At 44.5% G+C, this 19,988-nt stretch overlaps 1 protein-coding gene across 1 annotated transcript in view; it reads right to left on the reverse strand.

Moving 5' to 3' along the window:
- Positions 1-19,988, reverse strand: part of PSPC1 (paraspeckle component 1) — a 243,843-nt gene that overhangs the window by 152,306 nt on the left and 71,549 nt on the right. The window contains exon 5 of the mRNA XM_030200285.1: positions 16,290-16,374. Within this exon, the coding sequence (XP_030056145.1) occupies positions 16,290-16,374 (85 nt within the window). The remainder of the gene's footprint in view (positions 1-16,289; positions 16,375-19,988) is intronic.

Raw genomic sequence — 19,988 nt, forward strand, 5'->3', positions numbered from 1 at the left:
TGCACTCCGAGCCTGCGAAGCGCTGCTGCTACCACAGCTAGGCACTTCTTGAACACTCTGGGCGCAGAGGCGAGCCCAAAGGGTAGCACACAGTACTAGAAGTGACGTGATCCCAGACGAAATCGAAGATACTGTCTGTGAGCTGGCAGTATCGGGATGTGTGTATAAGCATCCTTTAAGTCCAGAGAGCATAGCCAATCATTTTGTTGAATCATGGGAAGAAGGGTGCCCAGGGAAAGCATCCTGAACTTTTCCTTGACCAGATATATGTTCAGGGCCCTTAGGTCTAGGATGGGACACATCCCCCCTGTTTTCTTTTCCACAAGGAAGTACCTGGAATAGAATCCCAGCCCTTCTTGCCCCGGTGGCACGGGCTCGACCGCATTGGCGCTGAGAAGGGCGGAGAATTCTTCTGCAAGTACCTGCTTGTGCTGGAAGCTGAAGGACTGAGCTCCCGGTGGACAATTTGAGGCATGGCGGCCAAATTGAGGGTGTATCCCTGCCGGACTATTTGGAGAACCCACTGGTCGGAGGATATGCGAGGCCACCTTTGGTGAAAAACTTTCAACCTCCCCCCGACCGGCAGATCGTCCAGCACGGACACTTTGACATCGGCTATGCTCTGCTGGAGCCAGTCAAAAGCTCGCCCCCTGCTTTTGCTGGGGAGCTGTGGGGCCTTGCTGAGGCGCACGCTGCTGACGAGAGCGAGCGCGCTGGGGCTTAGCCTGGGCCGCAGGCTGTCTAGAGGGAGGATTGTATCTACGCTTATCAGAAGAGTAGGGAACAGTCTTCCTTCCCCCATAAAAATGTCTACCTGAAGAGGTAGATGCTGAAGGCTGCCGGCGGGAGAATTTGTCGAAAGCGTTATCCCGCTGGTGGAGCTGTTCTACCACCTGTTCGACTTTCTCTCCAAAATGTTGTCCGCTCGACAAGGGGAGTTCGCAATCCGCTGCTGGATTCTATTCTCTAGGTCGCAGGCACGCAGCCATGAGAGTCTGCGCATCACCACACCTTGAGCAGCGGCCCTGAATGCAACATCAAAGGTATCATACACTCCTCTGGCCAGGAATTTTCTGCACACCTTCAGCTGCCTGACCACCTCCTGAAACGGCTTGGCTTGCTCAGAAGGGAGCTTGTCCACCAAGCCCGCCAACTGCCGCACATTGTTCCGCATGTGGATGCTCGTGTAGAGCTGGTAGGACTGAATCTTGGCCAGGAGCATAGAAGAATGGTAGGCCTTCCTCCCAAAGGAGTCTAAGGTTCTAGAGTCCTTGCCCGGGGGCACCGAAGCATGCTCCCTAGAACTCTTAGCCTTCTTTAGGGCCAGATCCACCACACCAGAGTCATGAGGCAACTGAGTGCGCATCAGCTCTGGGTCCCCATGGATCCGGTACTGGGACTCGATCTTCTTGGGAATGTGGGGATTAGTTAGAGGCTTGGTCCAGTTTGCCAGCAATGTCTTTTTTAGGACATGATGCATGGGTACTGTGGACACTTCCTTAGGTGGAGAAGGATAGTCCAAGAGCTCAAACATTTCAGCCCTGGGCTCATCCTCCACAACCACCGGGAAGGGGATGGCCGTAGACATCTCCCGGACAAAGGCTGCGAAAGACAGACTCTCGGGAGGAGAAAGCTGCCTTTCAGGGGAGGGAGTGGGATCAGAAGGAAGGCCATCAGACTCCTCGTCAGAGAAATATCTGATGTCCTCCTCCTCCTCCCACGAGGCCTCACCATCAGTGTCGGACCCAAGTTCATGGACCTGTGTCTGAAGCCGTGCCCGACTCAACTCCGTGGAAACACAGCCACGGTGGGAGCGCCGAGAGGTAGACTCCCTCGCCAGCACCAGCGAAGCTCCCTCCACCGACGTCGTCGGGGAGTCTTCCTGGGAGGTGGCCGTAGCCGGTACTGCAAGTGATACCGATGTCGGAGACCTCACCCCGGGCAAAGGGCCAGCCGGCGCCTCGCTCGACGGTACTGGTGGCGCAAGCACCCCCGGTACCGGAGAAGGGCGCAACAGCTCTCCCAGAATCTCTGGAAGAACGGCCCGGAGACTCTCGTGCAGAGCGGTAGTGGAGAAAGACTGGAAAGCCGATGCAGGCGTCGAGGTCAGAGTCTGTTCCAGGCGTGGAGGCAGCTCCGGGCTGTCCAAGGGGGAGCGCATTGACACCTCCTGAACAGAGGGTGAGCGGTCCTCCCGGTACCGATGCCTACTGGGTGCCGACTCCCTCGGCGACCCAGAGCTCTCGGTACCGAGGCGGGAAGGAGACCGGTGTCGATGCTTCTTTGATTTCTTCAAACGAAGCACGTCACCGGAGCTTCCCGGTACCGACAAGGAGGATGTAGAATCCAACCGTCTCACCTGCACTCCAGTCGAAGCACCACCGTCCGACGACATCAGCAACAGCGGAGGTCCCGGTACCACCGACGTCGATGCAGCCTTCCGATGTCTCGGTACCGACGATGCAGAGGGTCGAAGCCTCGATGCCGTCGATGCAGTCGATGCCGAGGTCGAAGACTTTGATGCTGTCGATGTCGATGCACTCGATACGTCCCGTGCTGTTGTCGACGAAGAGCCCGAGAACAACACGTTCCACTGGGCCAATCTCGCTACCTGAGTCCTCTTTTGTAAAAGAGCACAAAGACTGCAGGCCTGCGGGCGGTGCCCAGCCCCCAGACACTGAAGACACGAAGCGTGCCTATCAGTGAGCGAGATTACCCGGGCGCACTGGGTGCACTTTTTGAAGCCGCTGGGAGACTTCGATGACATGGGCGGAAAAATCACGCCGGCGAAATCAAAATTCGCGATGATGACGAAAGGCACCAAAAATAAGGGAGAGAAAAACCCGTACCGAGGCCAAAAAAAGGCCAATCCCGAAAGGAAACTTACGCTGGGGGAAAAACTGGACATACGGGAAGGGACAAGACCGAAAGGTCTCTTTTTTTTTTTTTTTTTGCGAAATCGCGAAGACGCGCGAGGGTCAACTTGAGGGGCACGAAACGGCGGCAAAACACGACCGTCCCAAGCGCAGACAAAAGAAGACTGACGAACACGAGCCGGTTCGGGCGGGAAGATGGCCGCGCATTCGCGTGCGAGAGCTAGCAAAGGCCTTTGCTAGTAAAGTTTTCCGATTGGAGGGGCTGCCGTGGACGTCACCCATCAGTGAGAACAAGCAGCCTGCTTGTCCTCGGAGAATACCAATATATGATTTAGAACATGAATTATAATCTGACACAGATCACTATTTGGTTACAACATAATAAATTGATGAACAATCCAAATAAGTCTAGCTGTGACCTCTTCTCAAACTGCCCAAATACCTCTCTATCCTGGCTCATTCTTCTCAGGGAAGCTGCTATTCCTCAATCATCAAGCACGAAAAGTTTGGGCATCATTTTTGACAATTCACTTTCCTTTCTGCCACACATTTGTACTCCAAATCACTGTTTCTACAGAATGAGAAAAAATCCACTCAATTCGTCCTTTCATTCACCCACCTGCAATATACTCATCCAGTCTTATCAGCAAACTTGACTACTGTAACTCTCTCAATATGGGTCTCAAAACATCTGATATTAGGTGCCTACAAGTAGTTCAGAATACAGACATTAAACTTATCACAGGAAAAAAGGAACCTGAAAATGTTACTCCACTATTGAAAGAAGCCCATTAGCTCCCTCTGCCCCATTATATTATCTATAAGATTTTACTCCTGGTCTGGTCAACCACCTTTTCTTTCTCCTAGTCAAATACAAGAACATTAAGATCCAGAAGGCACAGAAGGGCTTAGTTTAGTCCTTTTGAAGAATCGACTGTATAATGTTATAAAAAATGGGGAAGAATTGCCTGGCTGGCCTTAGACTTGTGGGATTCCACATGAATCTCTGCTGTCCCTACAACTATATAACGTATATTTTTGTCCTGTAAATAGGTATTTGGTTGATTTTAATATTTTTGTCATATGCAAATGACATTTTTGTTTTTGCCCGGAACAAGAGACATAAGAATAGCCACCATACTGGGGTCAGATCAATGGTCTCAAATTTGCCAAAAATATACAAGGAGAAAAAGGCTACTCCTCAAAAATAGTATCAAAGAGAAATTTGGAATATTACCAACATGGAAAACAAAATGACTAATCAAGTAACACTTCTTTAAATATCCAAAGCATGATTACTTACAGCGTGCAAATACTAAACTATAAATTATTTCAATTTATTCAATTTTCCAAACTTTTTTTTTTTTAAAGGAAAGAGGCATCAGACAACCAGCAAGGCAACCAAAGTAAAATTAGTTCTTACCTGATAATTTTCTTTCCATTAGTCCCAACAGATCAATCCAGAGACTTGTGGGTTATGTCCCTCTACCAGCAGGAGGAGATAGAGAGAACTTCAGAGGTTTACTATATGTGGTCATATGCAGTCACCTTAACTTCAGTATTGTCGATACCAAAGTAGTGGAAGAAGAAGTCCTCTCCTGCCTGCATAAAGCCCATGTAAGCTCCTCAACTGCTCCTGCGGGAGGGTAACAGAAGGTTTTCCTTTATGTGTTGATTTGTTTTGGGTTTTTCTTTTTTGTAGCCAAAAATCAACTGAAGGAATCTGATGAAACTGAGGCAACTAGAAGAAAACACTCAACCCAGAACAACAAAGGGCAGGCCTCTGGATTGATCTGTTGGGACTAATGAAAAGAAAATTATCAGGTAAGAACTAATTTTACCTTCCATAGCATCCCACAGATCAATCCAGAGACTTGTGGGATGTACCAAAGCAGTCCTCAAGTGGGACGGGGTACTACAACCTCAGCAGACTGGAGCAATAATCCACAGCCCGCGGTTACATGCGCTGCCACGTCAAATCTGGAATGCCTAGAGCTGCCACGCCAAGCCTGGCAAAGGAAGGACAGTGGGCCAAGTGGCCGAACTGCAAAGGGCAGCCACGAAAGCCAGACAGGACACGGAAAAGGAAGTCAACTGCGCTCTGGAAGAAAGCGCTCCCTCCCACAACAGGAGAAAACGTCCCATACAGAGGCCAGCTGAAGAAATTGCCTCACTCAGCCAACAGCCACTGCAGCATTTGAAGCCAGATTCCCTTTCTTGAGACCAGCCAGACGACAACATGAGGGTATGCCGGGAGGCATTTCTGCTCAGCAGGTCAGGAATCTGATGATCCTACTGCAGTGTGGGTGTTCCGAAATGAGTCGCCACCTTCCTATAAACCTAAGCCTCTGCAGGTTCTGAATATGTCTGCTTCTGATCCTGCCACCACTACATCTGCTAATCTTAAAATGGTGAGCACTAGAAGACCCTACAGTCTTCAGCAGTGCATAAGGCTATGTAGGAAGTCACTTCTGCTCAGTGGGTCATCCCAGGCACTGCCCCACTATGCAGAGACATAGCTAGGTGGGGTGCAAGGGGAGCAGCTGCTCACCTAAAAGAATTTTGAATAAAATGGCACTTATGTGAAACAGCTCTTCAGCTTCACACTGACGCCTATTCTACAAAAGGTCTGCGTCTCCTGACATCAAAACCGCTATGCCCACATCTGCCAATCAAAAAATGGTGAACCTTCTTATGGTACCTTCCTATGGTCCCGAGCAAAGCAAGAAGCAAAGAGTTGACCAACGGAACTCGCTGGTCACTTCCAAAAATAGTATAGGAGTATATGGTGAACATCCAAGAAACGGGAAGAAAAAAAGGTAGAAAGGGATGGAAGGCAGAAACCACCATATGCAGAAAAGACAGCACTGTGCGCCCGTCACCAGTAGAAATCCAGAGGATATCAAACGGATGAAGTCAGGAGTTCCGAGAACCTGCCTGGACTGGATTGCTAAAGAAAACTAGGCTGCCCAGGACGATAGCCCTGGTGTCCTATAGATAAGGGCAAGCCTGACCCAACCAAAACGAACTTGTAGACATGTCCTCAGGAAGATGCTGAGTCTATAAGTCACCCAGGTCTTCCACCAACTTCATGGAGTCCTCAAGCAATAGTAGCCCTGAAAAGTGAGCTGAACCAGCCATCATTAGAAGCTGCATTCACCACCCAGCAGCGCAACCAAATCAAATGGCAGGCTGTGACTGCCACAAATGTCTATTTATTTGACACCCGAAACAAATCCTAGAAGAAAACTGGCAAATAAGCCTGCCTCAACTACATCTGGCAAGTGAGGAGGCAGTTGACTGTCTGCCTTCTGGAAGGGATCTGAAATCTGTTGCCGCCAGCTACGGCACAGCCTTGCAGCCTACAAGCTGCAGATAGCCACCTTCAGAGAGACAAAACTGAAATATCAGCAGAAAGCTGTGTTGAAATCACCCATTGAGACTAAGTTGGCTTGAAGGGAACCATAGAGAAGTGAACCAAAGCAGAGAAGGAACCCCTGAAGTGGTCTGATACGACTCAGGTCCATGGGGGAATGTCCAAAAAGAGAACCTTGTGCCCATAACTTGAACCTATTCCCATATCTTGGACTTGGTACAGAAAGTAAAACGTGACTTGGGTTGGCACCTGTTGCTGAGGAGCAAAAGAAAGAAAGCCTATATGGAACAGGCACTCCCCAGTAAGCCAAGATTTGTGAGGGAAACAATTGACTCTTGGTGACACTGATTACCAATCCTAAGGACTGAAGACGAGTAGGTATCTTGGATGAAATTTGCAGAGTCTCTTGATAGAGAGAGCCGCAAATCAGCCAGTCACGAGGTATGGCTGAACCTGCAATCCATCCTCACGAAGGAAAGCTGCCACCATGACCTTGCAAAAATGTCCTCGGCAACATGGTCATAAATCGCTAAGATCCCTCTGCAGCAAGGAGCACTGGGAATATGAAAGTAAGTTTCCTTGAGGTGCAGGGAGGCTAGAAACTCTCCCCACCAGACAGAACTATTACACACTGCAAGGTTCCCATTGTGAAAAGCTGAACCGTAAACACCCTAGATTCTGATGATGTCCAAACTCAGCTGGAAGGAAGCTCCCTGGTTAGAACTACAAAGCAAAGGGAACAACTTCCCATTCCCCAATTGCAACGGGACAGACTCGACTGTGCCTAAAGGAAGAAACGTTAGCAAGGTGGCAAGAACTGCCTGACAGCGTTTGAGCTTGCATGTAGACTCCAAGAAAAATCTGTACTGAAGTCCAGGTTGTAACTGTGCAACAGAAAAACTAAGACACATCTGAGCTGAGGTAATCTTGGTCCACTCCTCCTGAAACCAGTACAGGAGCCCTGTCTCAGGAGTGAACTGAGACTCCATCATTGGAAGATGCAGCAGGCATAGGTTGACCTGGAGTTGAAACAGAGCTCATTCTATCAGCAGCCAGGTGGCTTGTCGAAGTGGAAACCCCTGAAAGTGATTTTCCTGGACCCACAAAACCTACGACAAAACCAAGCGGATTAAAAATCATCCTTAAACTCGTCCCCTGGCAATCTCCGAGACTTGGAAGTCCCTCAAGTCTTTACCCAACTGCCCTAGATCTTCTCCAGTCCCAAGATTACTTCCAAAAGGCAGGTTGCCAAATGTGATTTGGAAGCCACATCAGTGGTCTGATGCCTAAGCCAGCGCTAATTTCTTACAGATAAGAGATGAGAATTGGCTGGTTTGACTGTGCACTATAACTGCTGCACATTGGAGCTAACAAGTGTGGCTGAGAACCAGACACAGATGGTGTAGCAGAATATGGCTGTTGCACCTTTGCGCACTACAGACAGCAAGCTGCAGTGGGTCGTGAAGCAGTACCCCTAGAACTCTGTGCTTAATCTCAGCTGATTGCAACAACTATTAAGCTACCTCTACACTGAAGTAGCTCCTGGACCACTCCTCATAAAATTTAGGTACCCCATACCATGAAAAGATGCCAAAAATACCATAGAAGCAATTAGAGGTACCGGGTACGCTGCAGATACCGGGGTAGCTGAGGCTAGTATGCAAAGGTGGGGCCAGTATCAGTGTGCGAAGAGAGATTGAGAGAAGGGCAATCTTTAGTACTGTAGAGTTCTGATAAGTCATGTAAGAACTACTTGGCCAGGCAAGTAATAAGAGAAAATGAAATAAAATATGCCCCACTGGAAATCTAGCTGAGCCCACAATTTCTAATAGGATAGATAAAACCAGCCTTGAACCTGTAAACCTTCAGGCTGAAAGGCCAGCCACCCTCCTCAATAAAACTAGTTTGATGTAAACAGTACACACAGCAAATGCCACCAAGGCTACAGGGCAGCACAGCGGGTGCAGGATTACCATGGAAACAGAGAGAAACCTGAGAGGCCTGCACTAGCCTCAAAATGTAACATTTCTCACAGAAACATGGAGTCAACATCCCTAAGCCTGACTACTAAACAAACTGTACTGCCATGCTCTGAGAAAGGGGAAGAGGAAAAGAGTAGAAAACCTAGAGTAGGATCCCTAATCCTGATCCCTTTCTTTCTTCCATTAATGATGTACACACACCCTGAATCTCATTAAGGAGGGTCCAGAAATATTCTTAGTGAAAATCACCAAGTGAAGCACAGGCATCTCTACCAGAAGACTTTCAGATAGTCAGCACTTTCCAAGCTGCAGCTTAAGGCTCTCGCTGCCACAGAACAGCTGCAGGGGACTAACGGGTCTCCGACCTCACCCCTGGAAAGCTGTGGGAGACCCGAGGACTCCCACAGGAGTCTGCAAACTTCTCCAGGCCTCCTTTCTTAAAAGCCCTTAAATAACCAATATGAAGAAACTGGGAGTGATACACACCAGTTCCCCAGTCACATTTCTGAAAAGCCTACATATAAAACTGCCTGAATCGCAAGCAGATCAGGCCCCAGGGGAGCGCTGGGGCTTCAGCACTGCCATGTGGAGTGGCAAGAAAGATGGAGCCATCACGCGTGCACACACACCCAAGAAAACAAGTGCCCTGCGCCCACAAAAATGAGCTGAGAAAAAAGGAGCACACTGGTCCACAGAGTTGTGCTGTACAGTGGAACTCCAGCACGGGAAACTGCAGCAGCCCAGTGGCTCCCACACTGGGAGCCACTTTTGCTCTGCCCACTGGTGCAGATAGGATAATGACTACTCACCCTTTTCGAGAATCGCTGTCACATGCCAAGTCGGTCCTCACACCATTCAGTCGGTACTGCAAACCGGCATGAGCTTGCCGTGCTGGACAAATCTGAGACTGAGGAGATTTTTTTTTTTTTTTAAACAGTGCTCAAACGGCATTTATTTTTTTTATAAGGAAGTAGAGGACGCCAGAGCAAAAGAAACCTCAGACTCCTTTTAAAGTCAGGAGAGTGAGAACCACAAACCCCAGTCAGGCAGAGAAGAGGGGTTGAAGAGAGAGGAAGGGAGGGACCTGGCACCACCAGGTGTGCACCCAAGTCCCAAGACCAGGACACCTCAGACTCCAGAAGCTCAACTAGACCCAGACGACCAGGCCAGGAGCCAATCAATCCAGAGCTGCACAGATATAACCATCCACCTGCTAGATAGAGAGAATACTGAAGTTAAGGTGACTGCACATGACCACATATAGTAAACCACTGAAGTTCTCTCTATCTGCGCCTGCTGGTAGAGGGACATAACCCACAAATCTCTGGATTGATCTGTGGGACGCTATGGAAAATGCAATTTATCCTATGTTGGCATTTGATCCAATTTTGACAGCGCTGGACCTATATGTTTGTTAAGCTAAGTGGTCACTTTGACAGTTTCATGGTGGGGGTGGGGGGGACAAAGGGGAGGCATAGCACATTAGCATATTCATTTGCATACATACATCTTATGCATATTCATTATAGTTATTCAAAACACACACAAGCCTAACACACTGTATCGAGTTACTGAAGGGGATAGCTAAGTTTGTGATTTTTCATAATTATTTCAAGTTTCATGACTCATTTTTTCATCAGATAAAAGGAGTTGTCATGGGAGCTACTGTAGCTCCCACTGTAGCATATTTATATATGAATGCTTTAGAAGAACAGTTAATATATCCTTCTAACTATTTTGGGGGGGGGGGGGGGTGATAACCTGGCTGAGGTACATAGACGACATATGCTGATGTGGAGTGGTTCCGAGGAGTCACTGAAAGAGTTTTTGGAATACCTTAATATGATCAGTGCACACATTAAATTTGTGCATCATATTGGTTTCCATACTGTTAATTTTTTGGATGTCAACATCAGTGTGGATAGGGGTAAATTCACTACTAAAGCATTCCGAAAGGATACAGATAGGAACACCATTCTTCACTATCATAGCCATCACCCGCAAATGCTGAAAAACAGTATTCCTGTTAGTCAGCTATTGCGGATTCATAGACTATGTAGCTCTCGTGATGAATTTAAATATCGAGCTATACATATGGTTGAAAAGTTTGCTCAACGAGGGTATCCTCGGAAAATATTAAGAAAAACCACGAAGAGAGCGTTTAATTTTCATAGTGAATGGTGTCAACCGAAGAAACAAAAATTGGACCATGGCCCATTGACTTGTGTTTTGCCTTATACTTAAAGGTCTAATGAGATTATTCAAATTATTAAAAAAAACACTGGCCAATGCTTAGCATTCATGATGAATTTAAAAGTAATCCATATTTTGCCTTCTCTAGAGGTATAAACTTAGGGGAGTGTTTAAGCCCTAACAGAAACCGGATATACGAGTGTGACTAGTGTAGTGGTGGTCATGGGATATGTGGTCACTGTGTATATTGCAAATTTGCGATGCAAGTTCAATCTGTTGAGGTCCCCCATTCTAATGGTAAGAAATATATACTGAGGGAAGCCACTGATTGTAATACAAAAAATTGCATTTATGGTATCCAGTGTCCATGCCAACTCTGGTATATTGGACAAACAACTCAAAAAATTGAAGTACGAATTGCTCAACATTTGAGTAGTTTATGTACAGGTCGTAAGGAGGCTCCTATTGTTACCCATTGGCAGTTAAAGGGTCATATGGTACAAGAGTTACGCTTTGTAGTACTTAGTCAAGTTAAATCTAACAATGGTGGCAATGTCCCTTTAACGTTGCTATGTAAAGAGCAACGTTTGATTTTCAGGTGGGATACAGTTACTCCCCGCAGTCTTAACAAGGAAATTGAATGGCTGAGTCTCTAGGTGGTGGATAAATACTGGATCCTGGCATAGGTTTTTGCGCATGTGTGGGCGTCCTGTGTGACAACCTGCTGGGCGACTGGTTTCGAGTACCCAACAGTCTGCGATAGCCGGTAAGTTCAATTTTATTTGTTTAGAAGTATAGGATAGATTGTAACAGAGAGTGAATTACACACTGTTGTTCATTTAGATTTTGACCCCTGAAGACGCTCGGAGGAGCGAAACACGCGTGTGTAGGATCTTGTTGAAAAAGAGAATGCATCGCTAAAGATTCAGACCAGTGACGTCTTCAGCTATGAAGAACAGTGCAAGCAGTTAATGGTAACAGCTGATTGAAAATAGATGGTGAAAATCACATGAATTTTCTAAGATGAACATAATCTTGATGTGAAGACATTTATGGTGATAACTTTGCCTATTAAGAGAATTAACAGTGGATCTTCTGCAAATTGAACAAACTTATGTGCAACTAAATGATATTAGTTTTTGGATGATCTCATGTATGAGAGCACTTGGAAGAACTTGAAAGAACTTTTTTTTGTATATAATCGAATTGTGTGTATTGCTATTGGGTCAGATTGACCATTGTTGTCCTTGATGACAAGTTAAGAAAAATATGGTATTATAAGGGTAATTTAAGAAGGTTTAAAAGTGTGGGGATACGTGTGTAGGTAGTGTATGAGTAGTGTATGAGTGAGCGAAGAGTGATTGGTGCAAGTATGGAAGTGCAATGATTAAAGATTTGTAAGCAATAACAGTTGTTTCAGAATTTACTATATATATATATATATATATATATATATACACACACACACACACATATATACACACACACACATACACACAAAACCACTCCCCCCCCCCCCCTCCGACTCTACAAGCAGGGCAATACAGTTGATAACACTCATCCTCCCCGTCTCATCTGCCCGCAACCTCGGAGTCATCTTTGACTCCTCCCTCTCCTTCTCTGCGCATATCCAGCAGACAGCCAAGACCTGTCGCTTCTTCCTCTTTAATATCTGCAAAATTCGCCCTTTCCTCTCTGAACACACCACTCGAACTCTCGTCCACGCTCTCATCACCTCTCGCCTTGACTACTGCAACTTACTCCTCACCGGCCTCCCACTTAGCCATCTATCCCCCCTTCAATCTGTTCAGAACTCTGCTGCACGTCTTATATTCCACCAGAACCGATATACTCATATCACCCCTCTCCTCAGGTCACTTCACTGGCTTCCAATCAGATACCGCATTCAATTCAAGCTTCTCCTTCTTACCTACAAATGCACTCAGTCTGCCGCCCCTCACTACCTTTCTACCCTCACCTCCCCTTACATTCCCACCCGAAACCTCCGTTCACAGGGCAAATCCCTCCCTCTCAGTACCCTTCTCCACCACCGCCAACTCCAGACTCCGCTCATTCTGCCTCGCCTCACCCTATGCTTGGAACAACCTTCCTGAGCCCTTACGCCAAGCCCCCTCCCTGCCCATCTTCAAGTCTTTACTTAAAGCCCACCTCTTCAATGCTGCATTCGGCACCTAACTCTTACCGTTCAGTAAATCCAGACTGCCCCAATTTGATTGTTTGATTGCCCCTATTGGACTGTTCACTTGTCTTTTAGATTGTAAGCTCTTTGAGCAAGGACTGTCCCTCTATGTTAAATTGTACAGCGCTGCGTAACCCTAGTAGCGCTTTAGAAATGTTAAGTAGTAGTAGTAGTATGAGAGAAACAGAAATGGTTTGTTCTTTTTTCCTTCTGTACTCTGCAAAATACACAACTAAAAAAAAAAAAAGAAATGTACATTTCACAAATTAGGCACATCTCAATCTTCTTTAAAAAATATTACCTAAAAATAATTTTTTTCTTTTCTACCTTTGTTGTCTGAGCACTTCATTTTTCTGATTGGGCTGGTCCCACTCTTCCACTTTCCATGCGTCAGTCTTCTAATTCATTTCCAGGTTGGCTTTTCCATTTCTTCTCTCTCCTCTTGTCATCTTCCTTTCTCAATCACCGTTCCACTCATCTTCTGCTCCTCCTCCCTCCCTCCACCCACACCCTCCAGTCACATCCATCTTCTGCTCCCTCTCTCTCCCCCACTCATCTTCTTCTCTGTTCCCCTTCCCCCCTCACACCCCTGGTCGCATCCATCTTCTGCTCCCTCTCTCTCCTCCACACCCCCTAGTCCCATTCATCTTCTGCTTCCTCTCCCTACACCCCCTAGTCACATCCATCTTCTGCTCCTTCTCCACTCTCTTACTCCCCCCCCCCCCCCCCCAGTGATCTCATTATTTTTTTACCCTTCCCACCCGTCTCTCTCGCTCTCCTTCCATACCTCCGCTCCCCGCCGCCACTACCCCAGCACTGGAGTATTCCAGTTCTCTCTCTCCTTCCAGTTCTGTGGTGCCCAATATCTTTATATTGCACAGTACTAGGGGACATGCATCACTGTTTCTGTGGTGTTGCATTGTATGCAGAATCTGACTTATTGGGGGTTCAGTTTAACTTTTGCCTACATATTTCTGTTTTTAGTTTGTGGTTACTTATTCTATACTTGGTGAGGATGTATCTGGACATGGTTTTGTGTTGGCAGGATCATTTTTACTAATGTCTTGTGTAGTTTTACAATTGCTGTTTTGATGTTCTAGTGCTCACTGCAACGTTTAAGATGCTGCCTTTTCCTAGGTGTTCTTCTGTATTTTGGTTGTTTTCGTAGGTACACCCTTGTTGTGTGAGTCGTGGATTATTATTAAAAATATTTTTTCATACAGGCAGCTCCACTCCCCCCACCGCTTCCATCTGGCCCTGCGTAAACAGGAAGTGCACCAGAGAGGGCCGTATAGATGCAGCAAAGGGGAGTGGAGTGCCTGTGTGAATTGCAGCGCTGCCGAGGAACGAAAAAAGCAAACCTTTCTACAAGTAAAAGTTGATTTGTTTTAGTTTTGCTGGTGGTGGGGGTTTGTGTTTTATTTGTTTTATACTTTCTGCATCCAGGATGGCAACTCTGACCCAGTATGGTTACCTTTATGTTTTTGCTGAAAACAGCTGCAAAGGAAAAGTGACTTGTTACTGGAGAATAATGAGGCAGCATTGTATTTTAGTATGGTGACTTATTTTGGCTTATCGTGTGTTGTGTGTGTGGGGGTTTTTTTTTTTCCTCCTGGGGCTTTAGCTACTTTTAAGAGAGCCTGAAAACTGTGCCTATTTGAATTAGTTATTCACACACAGATTTGTAAGTTATTGGAAGTGGGGTAGGTGTGCGATAGGAGTAGGGGCGTGGGCAGGGCATATCAGGTGCCCATCCATCCAACCTGTTGGCCCACCCAAAAATTGCCTTCTGGCTATGCCACTGGTTCCAGAGCTTAACTATTTTTTTTGAGTGAAAAATTATTTCCTCCTATGTGTTTTAAAAATATTTCCATGTAATTTCATTGAGTGTCCCCCAGTCTTTGTACTTTCTGAAAGAGTTAAAAAAAAAAAAAAAAAAGATTCACTTCTACCCATTCTACACCACTCAGGATTTTATAGACTTCAATCATATCCCCCCCCCTCAGATTCTTGATGATACTTTCCATTATGTGAAGTATCATATAACCATAGAAGATAATTCGGCAAAAACTAATTTTCTTAAACCAAACAGAAAATAAACTTGGTGTGGTTTGGAGTTTTACAACGGGCTTTATCATCTGAGATTATTTTGTCAACAGGAAATTTGAGGGAAAATCTAGAGTTCTTGGAATGATCCTCAACTCATCTTTTTTTTTGTTGTTACATTTGTACCCCGCGCTTTCCCACTCATGGCAGGCTCAATGCAGCTTACATGGGGCAATGGAGGGTTAAGTGACTTGCCCAGAGTCACAAGGAGCTGCCTGTGCCTGAAGTGGGAATCGAACTCAGCTCCCCAGGACCAGAGTCCACCACCCTAACCACTAGTCAAAAAATTCTTCTTTAATGTGCATTGTCTAAGAGATGCAAGATCTTTTTTGAGCCCTACTAATTTCAGAGCTAAAGCTCAGAGTGGAAGAGTAGCCTAGTGGTTAGGGCAGCAGACCTTGATCCTGGTGAACTCTGTTCGATTCCCACTGCAGTTTCTTGTAACTCTGAACAAGTCACTTAACCCTTCACTGCCCCAGGTACAAATAAGTACCTGTATATACTATATACACTGCTTTGAATATAGTTGCAAAATCCACAGAAAGGCAGTATATCAAGTCCAATTCCCTTTCCTCATTTAGATTATTGCAACTCCTTATATTATTCTGTTACTTTAAAATTGAGTAGAAAACTGCAAAAGTTGCAAACTACAGCTGCAAGATTAATTTTTAAGTTGGGAAATTTTCATTAAGCTACTCTGCTTTTGAACAAATTACACTGGCTTAAAGTGGAGTCTCCTTTATATTTTAAGATAACTTTTGTAGACCACACAAGCTTTCACAGATTAAGTCCTGAAACTGTAGGACAGCTCCTAACATTTCCAGTTAATAGGTCTTATTTGAGAAGTGGTTGGAGGTTAACCTTGGATTTTCCATCAATGAAACATACTAATCAAAACTCTATCTGGGTGTTATCTTTTGTTTTTTCAGTGTAAAACTTTGGAATAGTCAACAACTGTAAATTATTGCTATCTTATCTGCCTGGTAGGATATGATTGTTGTAAATTCCTTCAAATGTGAAGCTGTTCTTTATATGTACTTTGCATCCATCTGTTTACAGGCAGAATATAAATTGTACAATACATAGATGATGATTATGCATGGCTTGCACCATGAGAAGGCCTGCTCAAATTTAATATCCTGTTTCAGTGTAACCTGAACCATCCTGCTTGAAGCAGAGAAATACTGAGAAAGCACAGTTCAGATTCTCTGCTTCCCATCTGCTGTTAGAACAACATAACCTCTCAGGTCTGGACTGGTGTAACAGGATAAGGAAGTAAATTAAATAGATGTTCATTCTAATTCTCTTATCTGTTAGAAGTAATATCACTCTACTAGGTAAAGAACTAATTTTTCATATTCATTTACAGGACTCATTAGAAATTCAAGCATTACCCATTACACTGTTCCTATTACTGGATGTCTGCTCCTGAAAAAAAAAATCAAGCACATTTGGATACAAAAACATTTTTTCAAGAGAAGATCATTAATACTTAATATGGTTTGCAGCAGTTATTCTACATTAAATATTCTATACAACAATTAAAAAGGTCATACCTCATTTGAAATTGCTTGCGTTTCTGTAGCTCTTGATTTCTGAGTTCTTCCAAACGTCTCAATTCCTCTTGGCGTCTCATAAGATCTGCAAAATTGTTAATATGTATATCAAGATTTTTATTTAACAATGGGAATGTCTCATTCCTCTTACAAGCTAGAGCACAATGCATCACTATATAAGTGCTAAAAGCTCCAATTCCTTGAATAAACGGAGGAAACATGAGAATTAATTTTTAAAAAACGTAAGTTGTATTTGTACATAGTCCAAACATTTTTTGAACAGCTTTAATGAATGGATGTTATGCAAAAAGGTGTTTTTTTTTTTTTTATGGGTCAATGCTCACCTACATCACCTTTACTGGATCAGCTGGTAAGTTCTTTAAAAAAAATAAATAAAATTCAAACGTATTTACCACCACCAAAGTTCTTAAAAGCTGGATGGGAAGGGAGGGGTATTACACTCTTGGTCATCTCTTTACCCTACCAAATTTTACAGTTTATTGACCCCACTTCCTCCTCTCTTCTGCAGGCTGCTCCTGATATCAGCTTACAATATTTTCTGCCTATTCACAGTCACCACTGCTCACTTATGGCCCCCACCAGGTACTGTTCATTTTAGCACCTCCTTCCAGGACCAATGGCCACCTTCTTATAGGCCTAGGCAATGTGGCTATTCCACTCTACCTAGATGGCTGCTGTTTCCTGACTCTGGGCAACCTCCACCTCTCCTTGACTCATGCTCCTTTACATGACAGTAGAGGCCAGATGTCTGGTTTATGTCCAGCCCTGCACAGAGGTGTTTAAACCTGTCATTGTACAGTTCAAAAGTGGTCGACTGGACCAATAGAAGCACCAGAGTATATTTATACATATATTAAAAAAAAATTTTCACACACATTTACCAAACAGTTATGGATATCAGGTAACTTTACTCCAAAACTAACATCAGATATGGATTCATTTTATTCCTTCGTTTTCAATTATCTAACCTCCATGCCTCTCTAAAATGAATATTAATTTTCAAAGAAAACCTGTTGATCTTCATACTACATATAATCAAGTATTTGTTTTCTCCGTAAATATCAAAAGAAGAACTTTTTCAACACATTTGAATTACAGGTCAAACACACAATCACATCACTTTTAACACTGAAAGATGTACCAGGGCATAACATGAAGAGAAGTTTTATCACAAATTTGTTTCTGAAAGTATATCAAGATTTACAACTGCATGGACTAAATAGTGCTTTAAGATCTTTTATCAGTGCTGAGAATTTTTTCCTTTACTTTTAATACATTTGCAAAGCCAATAGAGTATTGTCACTGAACCACCCACTGGTTTAGCTTTTTCTGAAACAAATTTCACCACTCAACAAATATACAATCAGAGATACGAATTTGAAGTCTTTGGCGAGGAAAGGGGGGGGGACCGAACTTTGAATTTATGTTTAAATCTGTTTATTGACATATTATAAAACACGTACATTCATAATGCTGTAACAAAATAGCAGTACTAACACAACCAGCAACATCAATACTTCCTCTAACGTCTTACATTTACTTCTTTTTTTTTTTTTAATTTTTTAAATTTATTTATAATTTTTTCATTTTACAAGGATCACTTGCAAAACAGTAAAACAGAGATGATTGTACATTATTTGTACAATCTTTCTCTTTCTTAGACCACAAAATAAATAGGGAGAGTGAAACAAGACAAGATCAATTTAAGCAACAGCAAACAAAGAAAACGTGGTATTAACCCGATTATCCCCAGTTATTATTTATCTAAATCATTTTTCCACATTGATCATCTGGTTGGTTTCTTCAAGACCATAACGGTGCATAGTCCATCAATTTCATTGGAAACATACTTATTGTCCAATATTAGTGAAAGTAATACACCTGATTTCATTTTTTTTCCCTTTTAAAACCAGAAATTGTTTAACAATACAAACCCTTGAATCTCCAATCCAATTCCCGCTGATTAAAGTAATCCCAGTTTCACAGGCTTCACTCCTTTGAATTAATATATTAAGAGGAATCATTTCAGAGGAAAAAAAAACATTAGGAGTCATACCTGGAACTCTGGGAAAACAACAATCTCGATATTAATCATCTACAACAATATTCATTTTGTTCAAATTTTTTCTGGTCTTATTATCATTTTCAAATCTTAACCGTTTCTACTTCAGTAGAACTTCATTTGCTGTATATTCTCAAATGATTCGATTAGATTATCCATGAGGCTCATTAACAAGACTATATCTGAAGCAAAGTCATTCTCTACCACCGTCAGGTCCTGGAGCACCCTCCAGATGACATTCAATGCAACCTCCACGGGAGCCAAAAACTCCAAGCTGATAACTCTTAAGGGTTTAGGAGTAGCACCGCCGACACGGGTTCAGCTGTAAACGACTTCCGTTTCAGCATACACTCCTGACTCACTCCTCCACCCCTTTGGGCATGGTGGTTAAATGATTTTTGAGCGATGAAGTTGTTTCCAGGTCCAAGAGCATCGACGCTCCTTCGTCGGTGCTAATCAAAGGACTCATCAACCCAGTCATCTATGGGCAGCTCGTCATACAGCGGTCCCACACTTGCTGCACAGGGGACAAAACGCTGGTCATCGGCGGCTGACCCCCCATTGTCCCCTTCCTCTGTTAAGGCAACTGCAATGCAGAGAGGAAATTTCAAGTGAACAAAAACTGAACTTCAGAGGACAGCTGGGCCGTTGAGTGTACGAGCTTCAGGTCACCATCTTTCCCCTCTCCCTAATTTGGGACACTCTTTGTCTGGTTTCTCCTCAGAGGCCTGTCTGATATGGGTAACCCTTCAGCATAGCCCTCTGAGTCATTGAAACACGGAAGCCCCTCCACCACTTACAAGGTGGTGTCCCTTCGGAGGGGTACATTTACTTCTTTTATCCCCTACCCACCCACCCCTCCCCCCTACCCTCCCTTCCACGCAGGTGAAATGTGACACACTGGCGTACACTGTCAACGAAGCCAAGACTTCAATTTCTGCTACTGTATGCAAGCCCCCGGGGCATAGCAAGGGCCTGTGCTCTGATGGCCCACTCCCTGACCCCACGAGCGACTCTCTGAGCAGAAATAGTATGGAAATTCTAAGCAATGCCGATTCTTCTCCCCCCTCCCTATCCCATTCTGCCTGAGTGGCCTCCAAACTCCACATCTGAGGACCCATAATCCCTTTTTTAAGGAGCACAAACTACTGAGGTAAAACTAGGCAATGCGTGAAGCTTATTAAGAACATAACTGCATGCCTTGGGAGACATCACATTTATATAACCTTTCCAAGTTAAATAAAAATGATTGTGTGTTTTAAAGTTAAGCAAGGAGTCCTGCAGTTCCATCAGAAGTAAGGCGTGAAAGCGGTTACGCCATTGCCAGAAGGAGGGGGCCCGATCCAAAGTCCAATTGACCAAGATGCATTTCATACCTATCAAATAAGCCCTATGAGCAGATGCACTCTGATGAGCTGTTCCTCCCTCTACTGGTATTTGACAACCCAATAATATACTTTTTGGCAGTAACCTGACCCTGGCACCCCCAATCCTTTCCACAAACCTAGTTACCCTTATCCAGAAAGCCATGATAGCCGAGCATCGCCAAAACGCATGGTAAAAGTCATTTTGCGTCGCTCCACAGCGCTTACACTGGGCTGATTCTAAATACCCCA

Source organism: Microcaecilia unicolor, chromosome 4 (genome assembly GCF_901765095.1).
Source record: "Microcaecilia unicolor chromosome 4, aMicUni1.1, whole genome shotgun sequence".
In the NCBI taxonomy this organism is placed as follows: domain Eukaryota; kingdom Metazoa; phylum Chordata; class Amphibia; order Gymnophiona; family Siphonopidae; genus Microcaecilia; species Microcaecilia unicolor.